Source organism: Equus przewalskii, chromosome 11 (assembly GCF_037783145.1).
Source record: "Equus przewalskii isolate Varuska chromosome 11, EquPr2, whole genome shotgun sequence".
Lineage (NCBI taxonomy): Eukaryota > Metazoa > Chordata > Mammalia > Perissodactyla > Equidae > Equus > Equus przewalskii.
In genome coordinates this window covers 19,718,253-19,742,878 of record NC_091841.1, presented here as the reverse complement: position 1 = coordinate 19,742,878, position 24,626 = coordinate 19,718,253, and the positions used below count along the sequence as shown (strand labels likewise).

At 36.6% G+C, this 24,626-nt stretch overlaps 2 protein-coding genes across 2 annotated transcripts; both read left to right on the top strand.

Annotated features, from left to right (window-relative positions):
• Nucleotides 1–5,702: 5,702 nt before the first annotated feature.
• Nucleotides 5,703–10,706, top strand: LOC103560514 (olfactory receptor 5B3-like). Its single transcript, XM_070566051.1, has 2 exons — nt 5,703–5,952; nt 8,437–10,706. Exon 2 carries the CDS (start codon nt 8,465–8,467, stop codon nt 9,407–9,409), a length of 945 nt encoding a protein of 314 aa, XP_070422152.1. The 5' UTR covers nt 5,703–5,952; nt 8,437–8,464; the 3' UTR covers nt 9,410–10,706.
• A 7,643-nt stretch (nt 10,707–18,349) lies between these two features.
• On the top strand, nt 18,350–19,297 carry LOC103560513 (olfactory receptor 5B12-like). The gene has a single exon (XM_008534641.2). The coding sequence runs from the start codon at nt 18,353–18,355 to the stop codon at nt 19,295–19,297; it is 945 nt and encodes a 314-aa protein (XP_008532863.2). The 5' UTR covers nt 18,350–18,352.
• The last annotated feature ends 5,329 nt before the right edge of the window (nt 19,298–24,626 follow it).

Genomic DNA, 24,626 nt, shown 5'->3' with positions numbered 1-24,626 from the left:
TCATTAATCTATGCACGAGATGATGATAACTTAGATAAGGGTGATAGAGAGGTGAGAAATTATCCAATCCTGATATATTTCAAAAGTAGACTTGGCTGGATTTCCTGATATATTGAATATAGGGCATTAGAGGAAGAGAACAATGATGACTCCATTTTTATGTATAGTGTTACACGGAAAGGTGTAGAAGAAGCAGTTCTTTGGGAAAAAATGAGAGACACCATCGCAGGTTAGTCATGCTGAGTTTGAGATTCTTTTTGGTCATCCATGTGGAAGTGTTGCATAAACACAAGGCTACACAAGTCTGGAGTTCAGAGGAGAGGACTGGCAGCGTTAGATTTTATTAATTTGAACTCTGTTGGCAACTTCTAATTTTCAACAAATGTATATCATATTAAAGTCACCAAAAGGAAAGAGTTTACAGCAAACAAAAATTAGACTGTTATACTGTTAACAAAGTCAAGAACATGAGGCGGTACAGTGTTAAGAAGAAAGTGAGAGAGAAAATTGCCTCCCCCTGAGATGACTGCAAGGGGAACGCTGTCCCAGGACATAGATTTCAGTTAGACCATGTAGGTAAATGGAACTTTCAGAGGAGAGGTTAAGTGTATACTGGGTTATGTTGATGACTCCTATGAATTCCAGAGTGCACAGTGGAAAGTTTTCAAGAGTTTGGGCAGGAGTGAGTTTGGGGACAGAAATAGGGAAATAAAGAGATACGGACATTATTTTATAGAGGTTGAGGTCTGGTCTGAGATTCTCAGCTTCATGGTGAGTGACACAGTTAGAAAAAGAACATTGAGATTAGTCCTAAGGTCTCCAGGTGGACAGTGACAATCAGGCTACGAGTTTGGGAGTGGGAAAGGGAGGGTGAAGGTTTTTGATAGAAGCATGCAGAGTTCTCTGCTCCCTCTAAACTCCTGCCATGTGTAGTATGGAGGCCACTGGAGAGGCACTATTATCCAGAGCAAAGTGCCTAAGGCACCATTTTGGTCCCTTAAATTACTTACCTCAGTCAACACACAGAATTATACTCTCTCTTAAATCTGGAAAAAAACAAAGAACTGAAAACCCCCCCCCTTTTTTTTTAACCATCTCTCTTCTCCACAAAGTAAAGAAGTGGATCTTAATTCAACATTTTCCTGGGGAAGAAAACTAGTTTGGGGATCACTCATAATCAAATTAATCTGTTGATAAAAACAAAAGTCCTTCGAAGCATTTGTTGACTTCTTAGCATTCTTTGTTCCGAGATGGGGAACTTTTTATGGATCGGACCACCACATACTTGGTGCTAAGGGAAGAATTAAAAAGTGCAGTCCTCCTGACAAGATGCTTTGTGCTCCCAGCACAAATCTCACTTACTCTTCAAAGAATAGCACAAGTTTCAAAGGTTCCACAAAGTCTTCAGCAACTTTTCCTCTTTAGACACTGGCTTGCCATTATAATCCGTAGGCAATCTTTTATTACTTTGTTACTTGTAACAATTTGCTTTCTCTAATTTAAGCTTTACCTTCCCATACAGATGATCGATATCATCTGTATCATCTGTATCTGTATTAAAGTGGATATCAGAACTTTAATAATGACAAACTGTGATAGCGAGGATTTACTGTGCCCTTGTTATTTTGGGAACACCACATTTATACTATACTTTCATTAATTTATCATGCAACCATGTGAGATATATTCCCATTTCACGCATGGAGAAACTGAAGCTTGCTGACAATGAGCTACACACTGAAGACTGTAATGCTAGCAATGAGCAGAACTGGAATTTGGAAACGTTGATCTGAATGCTTAATAACTAAGAAATATCGCGTTAATGTTTCACATATAATGTAAACTGCCTACTCCAAGCCTGGATACAAAAAAGTGACTCATTATATTGCCTTATTCAAGACTGATTGATGTATTGAATGTCATTCTGAGTCAACGTGGGGAATTAAAAATCATGGTCTTGGGAATCAAATATACTTATTAGCTATATCTCTCCCCTTTACACTTTTATTGTCATAAATTACATCTTTGCACATTTTGTGACATTAACTTTAGTTTAAAATCATTTTTGTGCATTCTTCTTTTAAATCATATGGGAAAAATAGAGCGGTTACATACCAAAACTACAATAATACTGGCTTTTCATTTACCTATATAGTTATCTTTATAGTGTTCTTTACTTCTTGTATAGTTCTGAATTACTATCTAAAGTCATTTTATTTCAGTCTAAAGGACTTCTTTCTAAGAACTTCTTGTAGGACATGTTGACTAGAGATAAACTCTGGCTTTTGTTTATCTGGGAATTCTTTAATTTCTCTTTTATTTTTTGAAGGATAGATTTACCAGACATAGAAGTCTTAGTTGACAGGATTTTTTTCCAGCACTTTAAATATCTTCTCTCACTGACTTCTTTTTTCATGTTTTCTGATGAGAAGTTGACTATTAATCTTGTTAATAATCCCTTGTATGTGACAAGTCATTTCTCTCTTGCTACTTTCAAGAACCTTTTTGTCTTTGACTTTCAATAATTTGATTACAGTGTGTCTCAGTATTTATTTCATTGTGATATCCTACCTGCAGTTTGATGAGCTACTTGGATGAGTAGATTCATGTTTTTTTATCAAGTTTGGGGAAATTCTAGCCTTATTTCTTCAAATATTCTTTCTGTCCCTTCTCTCTCCTCACTGTCAGGAACTCTCATTATGCATATTCTAGTACACTTGATGGTGATCCAAGAGTCTCTTAAGCTCTGTTCAGTTTTTCTTCATTCTTTTTTTCTTCTGTTCCTCACACTGAATTAATTCAATTGACTTATTTTTAAGTTTGCTAGTTCTTCCTTCTTCCTACTCAAACAATTGTGGAAACCTTTTAGCGAATTTTTAATTTCACTTGTATTTTAGCTCCAGAATTTATATTCAGTTCCTTTTTATCCTTTATATCTTTTTATTGATATCCTCTGTTTGTTCAGACATTATTCTCCTGGTTTCCTTTAGTTCTTTGAGTATATTTAAGACAGGTAACTTAAAATCTTTGGCCAATCATTCCAATGTCTGCACTTCTTCAGGAACAGTTTCTGTTAACTCTTTTTATCCCCTGTGAATGGGACATACCTTCTTGTTTTTCTGCATGTCTCCTAATTTTTACTGAAAACTACACTGTGAATATATGCAAATACATTCACATATATGCTTGTGAATATATAGTGTGATAAACTTTGGAAATCAGATTGTTCTCTCTCAGGTTTTTTGTTGTTGTTTTCCTGTCATTGGTTGTATCTGTTTGTTTAATCAGTTTTCTAAACTATTTACTGACTGTATGTTTTGTGTATAGTATCTGAAATGTCTATCCCTTTTGCTTGTGTTGAGTTGCTGGTTTGACAGAGATTTCCTTAAACATCTTGGTTAACTTGCCATTCTCATGGATCAACATTTACTTGGTTTCAGATTTTGAATATGATCTAGAATAATTCTGAGAAAAGGTTTATTCTGATGGTGTTTGCCTTTTTTGGGGGTTTTGGGGGTGTTTTTTGGTCTTTTTCCTGCTTCTCTCTTGTTAGGACACTGGTTGTTGTATTTAGAGTCCACTGATTAATCCATGATAATCTCCATGTACATACCCTTAAATTAATAACAATTGCAAAGTCGTTGTCATATAGGGTAACATTACACATTCCAGGCAATAGGATCTGATATTTGGGGGTCATTATTCAGTGTACTATAGGTTTGTTTCTTACACTTGACAGTACAAGTTCATAACACAGCTTGTCTAGGGAGGGGCAGTATTTCTCCGAGATGTCACCCAAAAACACTACTGACGTCGGCTTTACCATCTATTGCTGCGCTTGCTGGTACATTAAGTCTCCTCAGTCACTGTAGCAGAAGAAACAACTGGAAGGTTGCACATCTGCTTTAACTCACCCAGAAATGACGCATATCATTACATATGACAATCCACTTCTGCAACTAGTCATTTCTGAGCCCACCTGCAATGGGGCAAGCACATGTAAAGCAGCATATGAAATGCTTCAGCAACACTATCTTTGTGACCTATGCTATATCAATTATTTTATAAGTAATAAAATATTAATAATTAACCTGATGGAACAACTGATATGTGCTAGACAGTATGCTAAACTTTGTATCTATGCCAGGTTATAAGCTTCTTGAAAGTCCATAAGTGTTACATTACTATCTCCCTCTTTAAACATGAGAAGAAAATCAACCTGAGTTCACTGAACAAATTTGTAACCATGACACTTATCTGCACTGACAAAGATATGGTAAGTCTGCTTGGAAGTGTGGACTCATAGGTGACCGTGCAGAGGAAAGAATGGATCTATCTCCCTTGTTGGAAAAAAAAGCATTCTCAAGCCAGAACTGTCTTGGTAAGGCAAAACGGCATGTAAATAACAGATTTTATCACGGAAATTTCTTAAATCTTCCTTGAGAAAGAGCAAGAAAGAACATGAAATAAAACCGAAATAAAAATTTTAAAACCATTATAATATCAAGTGCTGTCAAAGAAGTGAAGCAATTGTAGTACCTTGCTGGTAGGAATGCAAACTGGCAGTCAGAAAACACTTGGCAGTTTCCATTCAATTATACATATACTTACCATCTGACCAAGCCATCCAACTTATAGATATTTACCCAAATAGGCAGTCAAGGAACACCAAAGATTGTCAGCAAACTACCCAGTAGTTAAAAGAAAAACATGAAACAGATTCTCTCTTAGAGCCTTCAGAAGGAGCCAACAGAACAAAATCTGCCAATACCTTGGTCTCAGATGTCTAGCTTCCAGAAATGTGAGACAATAAATCTCTATTGTTCAATCCGTCTAGCTTGCGGTACTTTTTTCATGGCAGCTTTAAGAAATTAATACAAGTAACAATATGGATGCATCTCAAATGCACCATGCTAGCCAAAAGAAGCCAGAGTCAAAGGCTACATTTATTAGGATTTTATTTAAGTGACATTCTTGCAAAGACAAAAACATATGAACAGAAAATAGGTTAGTGGTTGTCATGGGCATTGAGTAAGAGAAGGATTTGACCACAAATAAGCTCAGAGGTTTTGTTTAGGTGATGAAATTCTTCTACATTGTGACTGTGCTAGTGGATATGTGATAGAAATTTGACCAAGCTATTAGAACTACACACTAAAAACTGTGGATATTACTGTTTGTAAATTTTACTTTAATTAGAAAGTGGGAGAAAAAAGAAATAAGTAATACACACAGGTGTGCACCCTCAATGTATCCAGCTAGGTCTCCACAGGCAATTTGTTTTTTCCCTAGGAAAGTGTAATAAAAGTCATGTGTCCTCATGGGAGACATCCCCAGAGAGGTCCATGTGTCTATAAATCCCTCTTGATTCCCATTATTTAGCCTCTAAAATCCCAAATATATTTCAATCTAACATCATTTTAGAAGGACTGACTGTGTGCTTTTAGCCATCATTTTTCATCTAAATGTTAACAGCTGTTAGTACTTAAGCGCTTTCCTCCCACCCCCAAATCTTGACCTGACGATTTGCTATGAACTCCTAACAATGACCAGGAAGAACACTTTGAGATGAAAATTATATTGGTTGACTTTAAAGTGATAACCCTTCAGCAAGGCTTTTTATGGTGCTTCCCTTATTTGCTATTCACATACACAATTCCTTGGATTATGTGGGAGAAGTAATTTTATTCTTTATTTTACAGATAAGAAGAAGATAAGAGACTTTACCAAGGGTACACAAAGAATGCATGATGAATTCAGTACTTAAACACATGTTCCTGCCTCCATGTGTGTTCTTCCTCTCATCTCTACTTGCCTTAGAGACTTTGGAAATTTTTGACGAGTGCCTAATAGAGAATATTGCTCACAGTAAATATATATTACTCTATGGCTGAATTTCTGATTTTAGATTCACTATTCAGGATTTACTGCCCCTTCATCTCCAGCAGCAAGGTAAGCTTCTATAATACATATACACTTTAAGTCAGAAGTGTAATTCATACAAAATCAATGGAGCATCTATACCTTCTATGAGTTATTTAAGCACAGAAATAGGTTTTTTGAATATTTTGCTACAGCAGTGAGTTGAGGCTGGACATAAGTATCAAAACTTCCATTATTAGGAAGTTTAGTGATAATTCTGAAACATTTTCATGTTGCTTTCCTAAAAGAGACTGGTAAAAAATAAATAAAAATAAAAATAAAGGATAGATGAAGCTTGAGTAAGCAGGCATAAATTTCATCTTATTCACTATCTGTTGACCTCTCAGTGAAGGTTAAAAAAAGACAAGTGTGAAATAAATCCTCTTGAATGAGCAAGATCCATACTCCACTGTAAACTTTTCCCCATAATCTCACTCTTATTGTTACTAGCACATCTATAAATGCTGACAGTGAGGTGGCTAAAAGCAAAGACTTTTGATTTGGTCACAGCTGGGTTTGAATCTTAAGTCTTGAATTTTCCTCACACTAGCTCTTAATTGTAGAGCTTTACATAGTTTCTCAAATCATCAGTTCTATTAATTGAAATAATAATATCACTTACCTTATAACATTATTGTGAGGATTAAATGAAAAGATGCATATATATACATATGCACACACACAAATATAAATGTATATAGATTTTTTTTAAAGATTTTATTTTTCCTTTTTCTCCCCAAAGCCCCCCATACATAGTTGTATATTTTTAGTTGTGGTTCCTTCTAATTGTGGCATGTGGGATGCCGCCACAGCATGGATTGATGAGCAGTGCCATGTCGGCTCCCAGGATCTGAACTGGCGAAACCCTGGGCCACTGAAGTGGAGCACACGACCTTAACTATTCAGCTACGGGGCCAGCCCCTAGATCTTATTTTTTATTGTAGAACACAGTATATTCTACAAGTGGTTATGGTTGGCAAACATAATGACTTTATGGGCTAGGCATTAAAGTGAAGCTATGAAAAGATTAAAGAGGATGGTGATAAAAAATAATTAGCAGATAATACATGCCCTTGTAAAGGTATCAAAGTCAAATAAAAAGATTAAAAACACTGTACCTAAACAAGAATAGATTCAAATAAAAAATTTTCAAGCATGTAATTGGCCAACAAAAGAGATCTGTAGCTAACAAACTAAGAACATTCACCCTTTGTTCTCTGTGATTCAACTATGGGATAAGAGTAATGAGAGAAAGAATGAATTTAAGAAAGAATACCCTTTCATCCCAAGCTAAGCCATAGATGTTAAGGAAGAAATTAAGCAAAAGAATGGCCCACATGAAATGGCTGAACATCCACTCATGTAGACAGAGTGACAAACTGAGAAACACTGGAGGCACAGAAAATCTCAGGGCACCACATGTGTGAAAAAAGGCAAATTGAAGAGAGAAGTCTTAAAAAACTCTACCACACTGGAGCCTTACATTTAACCATCCACCTTCCTCAAACAAACATGGAGGCTATCATTCCATCATAATCATAATTCTGATTTTAATATAAACATCTAAATCTAATTAGACTGTGCTAAATACCCAGCACTTTACTCATTATTTTTTATGCACTATCATTTAATTCTTACAATAATACCTTGAGTTAGGTCTCATTACTATTTTCGTTTAGTAGATGAAGAAAATCAGGTTGAGAAGAGTTAAGAGAGGACCAATAACTCCTAGGTAGTGAATGATACGGCTGATATACACCTCAGCCCAGAACCCAGGCTTCATACTGGATGCTGTGCCTTCCTCTCAGAATTGCCTCTGCTGGATGTACATGCCCCTACTGCTCCAGTTACACCACTACATGCACTATGCATATATCTCTCTTATGTCACTGTAATATTCCAAACTCTGAGTTTAGAACTTTGGAGACATGGAGTAATTGTAAATTGAATTAAATTCAACTTGGTTTAAATTCAGTTAAGACCCGTAGACTTGGGAGTCGCTCTGCCTGGGTACAAGGCCTGGCTTTGGCACAAATAATTTTGTAAACTTAAATATATTACCCAACCTCTGTGCTTCCTAAGTTAAATGCGTGTAACAATTAATCACTCCCATAGGGAGGTTGAGAGTAATAAATGAATCTACATGTAAAATGCCTTGAGCAGTTCCTGCACATGGGCAATATAGACCTAAGTGTTTAGTAGGCTCAGAAAAACTGAGTCATTCAAGACATTTCATCTTAATCAAGGCATTACCTTTTCTACAAATCAGTTTACAAATTCATAAAATTTAAAAATTGAAAAATGATCCATAAAAATCTTTCAGTTTCAAAAGTGTGAGACTCTACAGATAATTCATGCCTTAAACTTTATTGTTTAGTCAATACTTTAAACTTGTGGAATCTTGACATATAAATTATTGCTATAATGAAAAATATATATATATAATATTAAATGAATTTTACTTCAATCTCTTCTTTGTTTGTCACTCTGTACCTTTATTTCTCATTGCTACAGGGCATCCTGTGATTCCAAAATAACATCCATGGAGAACAACACAGAAGTGACTGAGTTCATCCTGCTGGGACTAACCAATGCCCCAGAACTGCAGGTTCCTCTCTGTATCATTTTCACTTTCATTTATCTCACTAATGTACTTGGAAATCTAGGGATGATCCTGTTGATTCTCTTGGACTCTTGTCTCCACACTCCCATGTACTTTTTCCTCAGTAACTTGTCTCTGGCGGACATTTGTTACTCTACAGCTGTCACTCCCAAGATGATGGCTGGGTTTCTTTTAGGTGACAAGGTCATCTCCTACAATGCATGTGCTGCTCAGATGTTCTTTTTTGCAGTCTTTGCCACTGTGGAAAGTTACCTCTTGGCCTCTATGGCCTGTGACCGCTATGCAGCAGTGTGTAAACCCCTACATTATAGCACCATGATGACAACAAGTATGTGTACACGTCTGGCCATAGGCTCCTATATATGTGGTTTCCTGAATGCCTCTATCCATGTTGGGGATGTATTCAGTCTTTCTTTCTGTAAGTCCAATATGGTCCCTCACTTTTTCTGTGATGTTCCAGCTCTCATGGCCCTCTCTTGCTCTTACAGACATGTTAGTGAGCTGATCCTTGCTCTTCTGGAAAGCTTCAACATCTTTTTCGCTCTCCTGGTAATCTTGATTTCCTACCTGTTCATATTTGTCACCATCCTAAAGATGCCCTCAGTAGAAGGATACATGAAGGCTTTATCCACCTGTGCTTCTCACCTCACTGCAGTCTCCATCTTCTATGGGACAGTCATCTTCATGTACTTACAGCCTAGCTCCAGTCATTCCATGGACACAGACAAAATTGCATCTGTGTTCTATACAATGATCATCCCTATGCTAAATCCCATGGTCTACAGCCTGAGGAACAAAGAGGTCAAGAGTGCTTTCAAGAAGGCTGTTGAGAAGGCAAAATTGTCTCTAGGCTTCAGATCTTAAAGTTATAGGATCCGCAAGACCTAGTTTCAGTCCTGTCAGATCTTCTCCATGCATTAACTCACATTTTATGGCCTACACTACCTTTACATTACTGAGGTATTGCCCTTTCCCCTTCAAAAATGTGTCTCCTATAAAACAAAAAATAATGTCCAGATATGTAATATCTGAATGAGGATAGCCAAAAGGCATCTTAAAAATTTTTAGATCCTATTTGTCATAAACCTTCTTAATTACATTTGATTTATTCATATGTTCACATTTTCTTTATGATATACCAATGCAAATATATTTGTAAAACAGGGCTCAAACCCGTGAATAGGAGTGCATGCAAGGATCCCACGTGTGCACATACACACAAGAGTGGGAAATTTGTTAAAGTATGTAGATGGAGTATGACTAGCTTTTATTTAAAAAGTCAAAGTAATTAATTGTGGTAGCAGTATATAAATTTATGTCTAATATTTTTTATTTCTCTCATTAAAAAAACTATTCCAAGAGTCCAAAATAAGGGAAAACATGACACATATTTTTAATAAAGGTATATACTTTTTGTTGGCTTTTTTTTTCAGAGCTATGTAGGTATAACACCTTGAAGGAATTAAAATTTTTGTCTTCAGTAAGTCATTTGGTAGAAAAAGTATGATCACACAATAATTTTCAAAAGTAAGAAGACCAGAGTTCAAAAAAAGGGGATCAATTGATAACAAGGGAATTTTTCAATTTTTCCGTGTATGACTACCAACTCCTCAACTTTGTAAAAGAAAATGCATGGAGCAATAATAATGTTATTCTTTTTTTTCTCTAGAAATACTGTGAAATGGCTAATGTCACTCATGCATGAATACTTTAGTTTTAGATGAGTACATCATGTCTTACCACTCTCCTACTCATTCACTCAACTTCCTTCACACAGTTTCTTGCTATTGCTGGACAACTCCAAGCATGTTCCTGCCTCAGGGTCTTTGCACTTGCTGTTGCCAATGTTCAGAAAGCTCCCTCACTTCCTTCAGGTCTTTGCTTAAATATTACCATATCACAGTCACTCCACTTCGTAATGGATACTGTTCAATTCTTGCTTTATTCTTCATAGTGTTGATTAGTACTCAACTATTGTTGTTACTATTAATTTATTTGTTCACCTGTTCATCTATCTCCATATCTAGAATATACACTACCCTAGAAGAATGTCTTTGCTTCTTTACTAACAACTTCTTCCTCAAAACATAAATTACATTCTGGCTCATACTAATTCCTCTGTAAATATTTGTTAAATTAATAAATCAATTATTTAATTATACTTTGAGTCCAGCAGTCTATATATTTGAACCACTGATCATTGAGTTCATTACTTATTATATAAGTCTTTAGAAAACAATTCTAGAGCATTCCATGAGATGTAACTAGTTTTTTCTATTTTCTCACTCACTACTTGCATTCTCCCACTTTTGGAATATGTAATGTTTTGAAAAACACACCATCAAGTAGAACATACCAAACCGTCTTAAGTTTTTTTATTAGAAATTTCTCAATAAGTGGCAAATAACACATGAAATTAATTTATGTAGTAAATCATAAAAAGACAAAATATGAGACTGTGCTAAGTTTCCTACATGATTCAATTTTAACAATTTCTTCCTACATATTGATGATTTATTTAACTTTAAGAATAATTGATGATTCTAAGTATCCATACAAAATGTAAGCTTGACAATACTTTACAACAATAAACATACCCTACCTCAATACACTAATACAATATACAATAATTAGGTATTTTATTTGGACCCTCAAATGAGTTCAATTCTATACTAAAGCTATTCAAAGGAATTTGCACTCATGAATTCTTTCCCATTTCTATAAAATTAGAAACATTAAACATCTCAAGATTTATACAACTGTACTTGAATGTTATAGAGGGACATACTGATATTATCAATGATGGTATGGTGTAACACAAATATCCTCTTCTGGCTCCAAAGGCTGTGAAAATGGTGTTTTCTCCTCCTGGAAACATTTTTAATGATTATTTTAAATATATTATAAATTTTATAATAATTTTAGACTTCAAGAAAATTGCTGTGATATTACAGACAAGTCCGGCATGTCTTTCGCTGTCTCCCCTATTGTTCACATCTTACTTTATTTTAATACATCTGTCAAAACTAACATTGGCACATCGCTATTGCTTAAACTTCAAGAATTTAGTCAGATTGTATTGTATTTCAAATGATGTCCTTTTTCTCTTCCAAGATCCAGTCCAGGAAACAACATTCACAGCGTTGCACGCCTCCTTAAGTCTCCTCTGATCTGTAACAGTTTCTCAGTCTTTATTTGTTTTTCTTTTACCTTGATAGCTTTGAGAAATACTGGTCAGATACTTTGCAGAATGTCTTCCAATTTGCGTTTGCTTGATGTTTTTCTCTTGATTAGACAGTGGTTATAGGTTTTCAGGAAGAATAAGACATGTCTTTCTCATCATATCCTATCAGGGGATATATGTTACCAACATGACTTGTCACTGAGGATGTTAACCTTGATCACCTGACCAAGATATTTTTGCCAGTTTATTCACTGTAAAATTACTTGTTTTCCACTTTTTGTACTCTATCCTTTGCAAGCTAATCACAAAGTCCTTACCCGACTCAAGGTGGCTGGGTAGTATACTCCCCATCCTGGGGTATGTTGTTGTTAGTGCCCTGGAGTCGAGTTGATTCCAACTCCCAGTGACCCTGTGAACAGCAGAGCAGAATCCTGCCCAGTCTTTTGCACCATCCTCTCACCTTCCAGTGCTATATCAGATAATGCTCCACTGCTATTCATAGGGTTTTCATGGCCAATTTTTTTTTAGAAGTGGGTGAACAAGTCCTTCTTCCTAGTCTGTCTTAGTCTAGAAACTCCACTTAAAGCTGTCCACCATGGGTGACTCTGCTGGTACTTAAAATACTGGTGGCATAGCTTTCCGCTTCAGAGAAGCATGCAGCTGCCACAGTATGACAACCGACAGACGAGTTGTGCATTTCCTTTCCAGGGGAGTGGTTCCTAAATATATTATTTAGAATTCTTCTACAAAAATGAAGTCTCCCCTCCTTCACTTAATTTGTTTGTTTGATTGTCTGTTTTTACCAGCATGGGCTCATTTATTTTTGTTTTACATCCTAGTTATAATTCAATATGATATTATTTATTTTTTTGCTTGACTTGTTCCATCTTTGGCCAGTGGGGACACTTTCAATTTGACCTGTTTTTCATTTGATATGCCCCAGTCCTTTTGTTTTTGGTTTTTGTTTTCTTTTGTTTTGATTTTTTCTTTCTGAAACTAGAAGGTGCTCTAGGCTCATCTTGAATTTTTCCTGTCCCAGGAAAATGTGAGGTGATATCTTATTGTGGTTTTGATTTGCATTTCCCTGATGATGAGTGATGTTAAGCATCTTCTCATGTAGCTGGTGACCATTTGTATGTCTTCTTTGGAAAAATGTCTATTCAGGTCCTCTGATAATTTTTTAACTGGATTTTTTGAAATTAAGTTGCATGAGTTCTTTACATATTTTGAATACTATCCCTTATTGGATAAATCATTTGCAAGTATCTTCTCACATTCAGTAGGTTGCCTTTTCATTTTGCTCATGGTTTCTTTCACCGTGCAAAAGTTCTTTAGTATGAAGTTGTCTCATTTGTTTATTTTTGCTTTTGTTGCCCTTGCCTGAGGAGACAGATTCAAAAAAATATCACTAAGACTTATGTGAAAGACCTTACTACCTATATTTTCTTCTTGAAGTTTTATGGTTTCAGGTCTTACATTCAAGTCTTTAATCCATTTTGAGTTTATTCTTGCATATGGTGCAATATAGTGTTCCAATTGCATTCTTTTGCAGGCAGTTATTTAATTTTCACAACATCATTTATTGAAGAGACTGTCTTTTCCCCATTGTTTTAGATGAATGGATAAAGAAGATGTGATATGTGTGTGTGTATATATATATATGAATATTACTTAGCCAAAAAAATAATGAAGTCTTGACATTTGCAATGACATGGATGGACCTAGAGGATATTATGCTAAGTGAAATAAGTCAGACAGAGAAAGGCAAATATCACATGATTTCACTTATATGTGGAATCTAAAAACTAAAACAAATGAACAAAAAAAACAAAACAGAAGCAAACTCATAGATACAAAGAACAAATTGGTTGCCCCCAGAGAGGAGGGGGTGAGAGGATGGGCAAAATAGGTGAAAGGGACTAAGAGGTATAAAATAAATAAGTCACAAGGATGTAATCTACAGCATAGGGAATATACTCAATAATATTATAGTAACTTTGTATGGTGACAAATGGATACTACACTTGCCATGGTGATCATTTTGTAATGTGTATAAAAGTCAAACCACTATGTTGTACACCTGAAACTAATATCATATTGTATGTCAACCATACTTCTAGATGAACGACCTCACTCAACTCACTCTTATTCTGCACTCAGTCCAAGTTCTTCCATATGAGCTCCTGCCTTCTACAGGAAGCTGACATACATGAGTGAGAGACCCCATTCACACTTCACTTCTTATGATAGTGATAACATAGCATTATCTTTGGTTTGTCATCTTGTCATAGGTGCCTCTCATGATGATTCCCAAATGACTTTGATGGAGAGCATTTCAGAAGTGACTGAATTCATTCTTCATATGGCAGTCTTTATTTTTTTCTCATAGGCTGATGTTTCCCATTTCTTAGCATAATTTATGTCACATGACTGCACAGCTCAAATTTGTAACAGCCATGCCTAACTGACTGATGAAAGAGAGATAGTTCTGCTTGAGTATTTGGAGTCAGAGATGACCATGCAGAGGAAAGAATGGATCCATCTCTTAGTTCTAGAAAAAAGAAAAAAATCTTCCTAAATATCCCCAGACCAGCACTTTAGTGGTAAGACAAATGGGTGTTTTGTTTAAAAAAAATCCTGGGGCAATTTCTAGGCTCTAAGGAAAGAACTAGATATGAGAAATCCTGCATGAAGTCCTGACATCACCTAAGCCAGAGATTTTAGTGAGTTTTTTTATTTTTGTTGCCTAACTTGACCGTGGCACTGCTGATTTGATGACTAGGGGAACTTCCCTCTAAGCTTCCCTTCCCCACGTCTTCATAAGCACATGATTTTCAGCTGAAATACATGCAAACATTATCCTCTGATACCTACAGTCAGGTTCAGGTTAGGAGGCCCAATCTGGGATCAGGAGTCTCCTGAGATATCTACTTATATGACACTAAATGGTTCCCCTGAGATTTGTTGTAAGAAAAAGTCATTGTCTCTGCCTTGATATTTGCAAGAAGGCAAACCCAAGTTACGTTCCACAACAGAGCTCCACAAGTGGGGAAGGAGTTTCTCCAGCACGATGCTTTCCTGGATGTGGACTTCTGGTCAAAAATCTGGGCATGAAGGTTTTCCATACTCCCTCCTTTGTCCCCTCATTTGTCTGTTCTTAGGACAAAAGTAAGTATTAGGAAAACATACAATCATAGTCAATTAGAATGGGAAAGGGCTCGAGAAGTTCCAACCATTTTTATTTTACAAATGAGGAAAATAAAGCGCTGAGAGATTAAATGACTAGATCATAGACAGCCTGTTAACTAGTGGTCTTCTCACTCCTAGCCCACCGGTCTTTCCACTCTGCTTTGCTGTGCTACAGCACCCAGATTTCCATGGTCATTACAATCAGATGTCTTATATAAATGATTGGACTGATGGTTAGACTCAAAGGGGAGACTGTACCTCCTAATTTTCTTTTATTTAAAGTGTGCAACAAGAGTAGCAGTGCAAATATCATACTTCCCTTTCTGAAATCAGGGGTTGTAGAACTTTCTTCTATCTGGGGACCTCAAATATAAAGCCATTTTCATTAGGAACATCAACATTTGGACATTCAATATTATTGGCTGAACAGCCTGCAGTAACCAAGAAGAGATGAGATAAGCTATGTAAAGTAATGGCTCAGATTGCCTGATTGTCAAATGTTAGCATCTTTTATGCTTTTTAAAGAACTTTCATATTCATTGTCACATGAGAGCAGAATAGTAGCCAACAAGGGAAACAGAGAATGTTTTTCATCTTGTGAATTAAAATCTGGCCAGTGGCAGGCCCACACCCAGATGATTAACAATAGAACTAGATTAGAATTGATCTTGTGTTTGTAGTACAACCCTATACCTCTGAATTTTTGGATCAAAAGGAGCTATTTTAAATTTACAGTAGATAAGAAATCGGTCAATAAGTTGGCCATTCTTGGTGCATCAGTGGAATACAGAAATTAACTTTTTTCAAAAATAAATTTAATCATATTCACATGTTTATGCATTTGGGCTAAATCTGGCAACTCCAGCAAACAGAGACCTCTAAGAACTGAAGAACCAATCTCAAGAGGAAGTGACTTCATGGTCACTAGGATGTTCTAGCATATTTGGAGTATTTTTGTGACCATTTTGTAACACCTCAGATACACTTTTATTATAGCACATTATTTGGGGGAAATAATTTGTAGATCTGGTTGTCTCTACCTCATTAAAAAGTCAGGAACCACGTTATTCATTTTATAACACCACCTCCTGGTACAGAGCTTGCTTGTATGCAAAGCCAACTAGGATAAGAACGAGAAGAGGTAACTAACATTGAATACTTTCAGTGTGCCAGGCGTTATGTTAATAGGGTTCCATATGTTATTTAATTTTGTCTTTCCAGCTCCGTAAAATAGTTACATGAAGTATTAAATGAACTATTTCATAGAAAACGAAACTCAGATTCACAGAGTGTAAGTAATACTCCCAAAGCCACATCCCACCTAAGTTGTTAATCTGGGAGTGACACTTATCTGTACAAATAGAAAAAACATATCCTTGAGTTATACTTGGTGTAAATAGTCACCTTAGGCTCTTCTTCTAAATGGTCATGTTATGTCTATAATCTGACGCATTTTCCGGCTCTTTCTCTTAGGATTCAATTCTATCCGTCTTGCTTCTAACAATTATTTTTGCACATCACTCCCTAATTGAGATTTGATTGTGCCATGTATTTTACTAATTAGTAATACCTATCTTCTTATAATTGCCTGTTTATACACTTGTGTTTAACAATTCATCCTTTTATCCATGATGTTTCTTCTTCCTGGTATAATAGTAGTAAAAGTAGTAACAGTAGTAGTAGTAAATGTAATAGTAGTAGTAATAGTAATAGTCGCCGTAGTAGTAACAGCTTAAACTTCTTGAATACTTGCTGTGTAATTGACATTATTTTAAATGTTTTGCAGGATTTAAGTTATTCTATTTATCTCCCTTCAAAGCTGAAAGCTGTTTTTCCCACTTGAAAGATAAGGAAGCTGAAATACTAGAAAGTTAATTAACTTGACCCACTCTTTTGAGAAGGCTGCTTAATAGTATGGATTTTAGATCATACTACCTGGGTTCAAATCCCAGTTCTACCACCAGATTTTTTTACTTGGGTAAGTAATTTGCCTCTTTAAACCTCAGTTCCATTTGAAGTAAAAAGAGGGTAATAACAGCACCCGCCTCACAGAAATGCTAAATGTACTACATAAGTTAATATATATGAACAGCTTAGAACAGTTTCCTAACATAGAGTAAATGCTATGTGTTTGCTATTATAATAACTAATAATCATTATTAATGTCTCTTTAGTCTCCAAGCAACAACTCATGAGTTGTCATCTCCAGAAAGCCTTCCCGAGTCTCTGAGTTGGGCTAACCACATACTTTCTACTTTCAAAGATCCCTGGGAATGCCTCTACTTTAGAAATATGTTATGTTTAATGTGTCTTTTTGATACAGTTCTCTCCCACTAGGCTATCTTTAAAGGGCTATATCACATCCTTAAGTATTGTTAATCCAGGAGAAATGAATGTGACAAGATTCCAGAGTCAGGAGTGTCTCTTGGATTGACAAAGCTTCTCATACTATAAACACAGCAGCCCAATAAGCTGTCAGGTGAGCTACCAATGGAGGTGAGCACAACCAGATACACTATGTAATAAAGCAGGAGGTCTATGGCTTGGTTGAGGGCACAGAGTCTCTAGATGAGAACAAAAGCAACTCTTCCACTCCCCCCCGCCCACCTTATTTCCCTACCTCACAAATAGAGCAAAGACATAGGAAATGCTTGGAAGATGGAAAACATCAACCTATGAGAAAAAATAAAGAATATGACGTGAAGAGAAAACTGCTACAGTTTTCCTCAACTTTTTAAAAAACTGTTCTTTTAGTTTTAGAGTTGTTGAAAAATGCCAAAACATCACTAAGAATGTGCCAAAACTCATGAAGTTTCCTTCAGGGGCCAATGGTTTCAGTGGAGCATCCAAACAAGGGCCCTTCTAAATTACAAAGAAAAATGTTGATGTCTCTAAAGCAGGGCTCTGAGTCATTGTATATCTTGAGGTACTATGAACCAGTGGTTGAGGGGTCCCTCAGAGATGGCAAATGTATTTGATGGGGCTTGTCAGCATCATATACCAACAACTGACAAAATGTTTCCTGTATTATGCTTTCTGTTTATTAACCTTTCTATACATATCTTAGACAAGAGTGCCTGTAAGATACAGCAAGTAGTGAAAAAGTCCTATGTGGTTTAATATAATAGAGTAGAACATGCAGCAACAAGCTGAAATATGCCCAGAGTCATAATATGGTGCCCTTGTGGCAGCCACAGTCAGCAAGGACATTCCAGTGTCCTTACATACCATTCTAGATGAACAACTCAATCAAACCCTACCCACCATTCAGCCCAAATTCTCACACACAGACTCCTGTCCTTGATACGCAGCTCACACACATGAGCAAGAGGTCTTATTCACACTTCTGTTCCCATGATAGTGATCAAATATCATTATCTTGAGTTTTTCATCTTGTCACAGGTGCTGGTCATGATGATTCCCAAGTGACTTTGATGGAGAACATTTCAGAGGCAACTGAATTCATTCTTGTGGGGTTAACAGATGCCCAAGAGATGCAAGTACTTTTATTTATAGTTTTCACTCTCATTTACTTCATCACTCTGGTTGGGAACCTGGGGATGATCATGTTGATTCTTTTGGGCTCTCAACTCCACACTCCCATGTACTTTTTTCTCAGTAACCTCTCCCTGGTGGACTGTGTTTATGCCTCAGCTGTCACTCCCAAAGTAATAGTGGGGTTTCTCACTGGAGCTAACATCATTTCCTACAATGCATGTGCTGCCCAGATGTTCTTCTTTGCAGCCTTTGCCATTAGTGAAAATTTCCTCCTGGCCTCAATGGCCTTTGACCGCCATGCAGCAGTGTGTAAACCCCTGCATTACACCACCACCATGACAAATACTGTGTGTACCTTACTGGTCACTAGCTCTTACATCTGTGGACTTTTACAGTCTTCTATCCATGTTGCCTTCACTTTCCACCTCTTCTTCTGTCGTTCCAACATGATTAATCACTTTTTCTGTGACATTCTCCCACTACTGGCTCTCTCTTGCTCTGACACCCACACAAATGAAATTGTGCTCTTCACATTGGCAGCGTCCAGTATCTTTTTCACTCTCTTGGTTATCTTGAACTCTTACATGTTCATTTTTATTGCTATCCTGAGGATGCACTCAGCTGAGGGACAAAAGAAGGCCTTTTCCACCTGTGCATCCCATCTAACCACTGTTTCCATCTTCTATGGGACAATCATCTTCATGTACTTACAGCCAAGTTCTAATCATTCCATGGACACAGACAAAATGGCATCTGTATTCTATACTATGGTCATCCCCATGCTGAACCCTCTGGTCTACAGCTTGAGGAATAAAGAAGTCAAGAGTGCATTCAAAAAGGTAGTTGGAAAAGCAAAGTCTTCATTGGGCTTAGCCTTCTAATTAGAAATAACATGTAAACCATATGAAACTTGTATTGCACTTCTAGTGTCTAAAAATATGTTTTGAACTTTAATTCATTCTTTTTTCAATTTCTTTGAGCAGTTCCCTCCCCAGTGAGACTGGTTCTATTCATGTTTTGAGACTATCACTTCATAGGAGAAATTTTGGATGTCCTTTTCTCGAAAGAAGATGTTACTTCTATCTTAAGATCAAGATTACCACCCTAGATGCTATAGAATCCCACACTACATCACTCTTTTAGCCTAAAGTGCTTTGTAGGTAAATCTCATGGGTGTATGACACTACAATTACACTTTCGGTTACTAGAATTCTAAAAAACTTCAGGATTCTTGCACATAGCATAGAGGCATACTTCTCAGACATTCATGCTCCTAAGAATGACCTTGAGAGACTATTGAAATGTAGAATCTCACAATCTAATTACGAATAATCTAATTTAGTATATCTCTAGTGGAGCCCACAAATCTGCAGTGTTATCCCTTATTAGCCACATATACCTAGATCCTGAGCTTAGATAGCAAGAATGCCAGCGGTGAGTTTGGAAAGTGAGGTATACTATATAAGATAAACCTATTTAGTTCCTGAATTTCTTGGAGAAAAACACAGTTTAGAGAACAAAAATACATATCTGTACTTATCCCTTACCTGATTTCTAATAGATAAAGTTCATATAAGAAAGTCTGGATAAGGAGGACTGCCTGCATTCTTAACAAGCTTCCCCTGTATTTCAGATGAGGTTGCTGTGAAGATCACACTTTCAGAACTGTTTCCCTAGAGCAGTGGTTCAAAAGCATCATTACCAAAGTAGCAGCATCAGCATCACCTGTAACTTTTTAGAAATGCCAATTGTAGGAAGCCCACCACAGACCTACAGTATCAGAAACTCTAGGGGCAGAGCCAAGCTATCTATGTTTTAACCTGCCCTCCTGGTGATTCTGAAACATGCTCAAGTTTGAAAACCACTGGACTCAAGCAACCAGAAACACTAGCCCAGAGCAGTAGTTCTCAGCCTTGGCTGCACGTTAAAATAATTTGTGCCAGATTTTTAAAATACTGCTGCCTGGATCTCACCTCAAGAGAGTATAATTTAATAGATCTCGGGATAAGACCTGGGCACCAGGAGGTTGTAAAATGCAGTCTCTTCCCCAGAGCCTGATATGTAGAAGAAATTGAGACTAAAAAGATAATATTAATTTAGCATCTAGAGCCTGCTCAATTATGTGCATATGCTATCTCAATCAGGTCCCACACTAACTCTGAGAGGATCAACCATACAGAGAAGAAGAAACGCAGGCTCAGACAGGGGTAGATGGTGGCAAGATGAGAATTTTGAACCCAAGTCTTCAGGACTCCAAAGCAAATCCTTTCCAGTTTATTTCAGCTAACAATAGTTTACCACCATAACGTACTCTAGTGGACATAAAGGATATTAAGATTAAAGAAATTCTTTTTCAAAAAGAGCCACTAATCTTCTCAAGATAACACAATTATCCGTAACTAAAGCATTAGAAGGACTGAAAGAGACATGAAAAAATCAGATAAATATTGTTCTAGAATCTTCCTTGAAACTGTATAAATCTCCTTCAGTGTTGATATTCTGAAAACTCCCCAAATCCCTATCACCTTATCACAGCTCTAACTAGGAACGTATTAAGTAACATAGGTTTTTGAGATCTTTGGAGAAATATAAAGAGGATTAGAGCCCTTGCATTCTGTCCATGCATTGGTACTACTAACAATGAAGCCATTGTTATCTGGAAAGATTTGCCATCCTTTTTTTCTAGAAGCTTTATGTTACTTAATGAGAAGTTTCACTTGGATAAAGAAGTTTAGCTGTAAAATTTTCATGTGCCAGTGGCATCCACTTAAGTCAAGTTGGAGACCACAAACCTTAAAATCTGATGTGCTCACCTTCACCAAATCCCAATGTCCCATTGCCTACTTGAGAATAAATAGGAAAAGAACAGTAAACTATGAATGCATTATGAAAAGATCTCTATGCCCTGACCTTTAAGTCTTGGTGGGTTGATGTGGAGTATTAGTCACATAGTTGTGGAACCTACAGCAGGCAAGTTCAGACACGATTTAACCACATCTAACACCCTGTGTTGGACAGAAACAGAGTAATGTAACAATTCACCCATATCCTGTCAAACAGGCTTCTGTAACTTTTTGATAAAAGTGAATAATGAATTTATACGACTAAAAATTTCTGTCTGGATTATTTTTTGGAATGGAAGCATCTTAGATACAATGTTTATGTGCCCCCAGATTTCACATTTTAAATCTTAATGCCCAATGTGGTGGTAGTAGGAGGTGGGGCCTTTAGGAAGAGACAGATTCAATATCTGGTAAATGGAATTATTGCTCTTATAAAAGACATCCAAGAGAGCTCCCTTGCCCCTTACACCATCTGAAGACACAGCAAAAAAATGGCCATCTTTTAACCAAGAAGTAGGCTCTGACCAGACACTGAAGCTTTCAGCACCTTGATCTTGGGCTTTTCAGACTCCAGAACTGTGAGAAATAAATTTATGCTGTTTATAACAACATAAATACCAAATCTATAATATTTTGTTAGCAGCCCAAATGACCTAAGACAGAAGCATTAGGAATAGCAGAATGAGCTAAAGCTCTTCTTCAAATTACTAACTGTGACTTTGATTCTAATCGGACATTGAACTTGAGATCAACAGTGAGGGGAAATCTTAACCTGGGCTACAGGGAACTAAAGTAATATCCTTGGTCACTCAGAGGGATTTAATTAGGCCAAGATGTAGCTTTCTACAAGTTAAAAAGTGATCTCTGGAACTGAAATCTAATGGGAATTGTACACTCTTGAAGACTGGTAGTAGCTCATACATCAGCCCTCTCATCCTCAGCAGACTTGTCTTTTTATGGGAATCATTAAATGCTCATTCAATGAGACATTAGATGAATGAATGAGGAAATATGTGACTGGATGATTACATGAGTGAATAAATAAATGAATGAATGAACTGAGATTGCATAAATGAGTCAGCACAAAGTTGGCCCCAATGGTTAATTATAGGATGCAAGGTTTCTTCATTCTTTGTGCCTAAAGAAAGGACATCTCTCAGATCACCCCACAATGTCCCCTCTTCCCTCATCCCATGGAAGTACATACCATGTTCCTTTTCACTATCTAAGCCCAATGCTTATATCTTTATTATCTATATGTACATTACAAAGCCGCAGTAATCAAAACAGTATGGTATTATCATAAAAACAGACATGCAGCAAATAAAAGCAATATGTGAAAAGCAATCAGTTTAGCTTTAGAAATTATAAATAAGAAAATGTGTGCATAAAAAGGAAAGAGCAAAGACTATAAGAGGAGAGAGTGGAAGCTAAGAACCCGGATAAAAAAGGCTGCAGATGCACAAAAATCAACTCAAAATGGATTAAAGACTTGAATGTAAGATATGAAACTCGAAGAAGAGAACATAGGCAGGATGCTCTTTGACATCGGTCTTAGCAGCATTTTTTCAAATACCGTGTCTGACTGGGAAAGGGAAACAATAGAAAAAATAAATAAATGGGACTACGTCAAACTAAAAAGCTTCTGCACTGCAAAGGAAACCATCAACAAAATGAAAAGACAATCTAACAGTTGGAAGAAGATATTTGCAAACCATATATCTGATAAGGGGTTAATGTCCAAAATATACAAAGAACTCAAACATCTCAACAACAAAAAAGCTAACAACCCAATTAAAAAATTGGCAGAAGGTCTGAACAGAGATTTCTCCCAAGAAGATATACAGATGGCCAACAGGCACATGAAAAGATGTTCAACATCATTAACTATCAGGGAAATGCAAATCAAAGCTACAATGAGATATCACCTCACTCCAGTCAGAAGGGCTGTAAGTAACAAGACAGGAAACAATAAGTGTTGGAGAGGATTTGGAGAGAAGGGAATCCTCATACTCTGCTGGTGGGAGTGCAAACTGGTGTAGCCACAATGGAAAACAGTATGGAGTTTCCTCAAAAAGTTAAGACTAAAATTACCATATGATCCAGCTTTTCCACTGCTGGATATTTATCCAAAGAACTTGAAAACACAAATGCAGAAAGATACATGCACCCCTATGTTCATCACAGCATTGTTCACAATAACCAAGAATTGGAAGCAACCTAGGTGCCCATTGAGGGACGAATGGGTAAAGCAGATGTGGTATATATACACAATGGAATACTATTCAGCCATAAGAAATGCTGAAACCCAGCCATTTGTGACAACACGGATGGAACTTGAGAGTATTATGCTAAGTGAAATAAGTCAGAAGAAGAAAATCAAATACCATATGATCTCACTCATAAGTAGAAGAGAAAAATAACAACAAACAAACACATTGAGACAGAGATTGGATTAGTGGTTACCAGAGGGGAAGGGAGAAGGGAGGAGGGTGTAAGGGGTGATTAGGTACATGTGCGTGGTGATGGATTGTAATTAGTCTTTGGGTGGTGAACATAATGTACTCTACACAGAATTCAAAATATATTATGATGTACACCTGAAATTTATATAATATTATAAACCAATGTTACTGCAATAAGAAATAAATTAAAATAATAAGTTAGAAAACAAATGAAAACAAAGAAAAAGCTGCAGAAATCCAAGCTACAGATAGATGATGGTAGCCTGGATGAGAGCTGTAGAGGTGGACGTAGGAGAAAGTCACATTCTGGATCCTTTGGGAATGTGGAGCTGAAAGGATTTGCTGATGGTGTGGGTGTAGAGGTGGAAAAGAAAGGTGACTCATGCAAGGAATTGTCACTCATGTCAGAGGGGAGAAATGGCAAGAGGAGAACGTTAGTAAGGAAAATCAAGTGCTAACTGACATACCAAATTAAAATTAGACACGGAGATTGGAGGAAGAAGGTGATATGCATTTCCAAATTTCAGGAGACAGATTTGGGGCAAAGCTACATATTTGAGAATTGTTACTATATAATGATATTTACATCAATATACTCTTGCTTTTTATCTTATCTTAAAACCTGCTCATCTCACTTACTTCACCCTCAACATCTTCCCAAACCTGAAATGTTGGTATGGCCCACAGCTTAGTCCCTGGACCTCCCCTTTGCTTTACTACTCACTTCCTAGGGGATTTCCTCTATTGTCATGGTTCAAAATTTATCTAGAGACCTAACAATGAATGCTTGGTTTATCATAAATACTACACATTCTGGACTATTTTTGTATAGATCCCTTACAACCAGGTAGATTTTACACTACCAAACAAGATAGTTTGGTCCTTATAACTGCTGATGAACA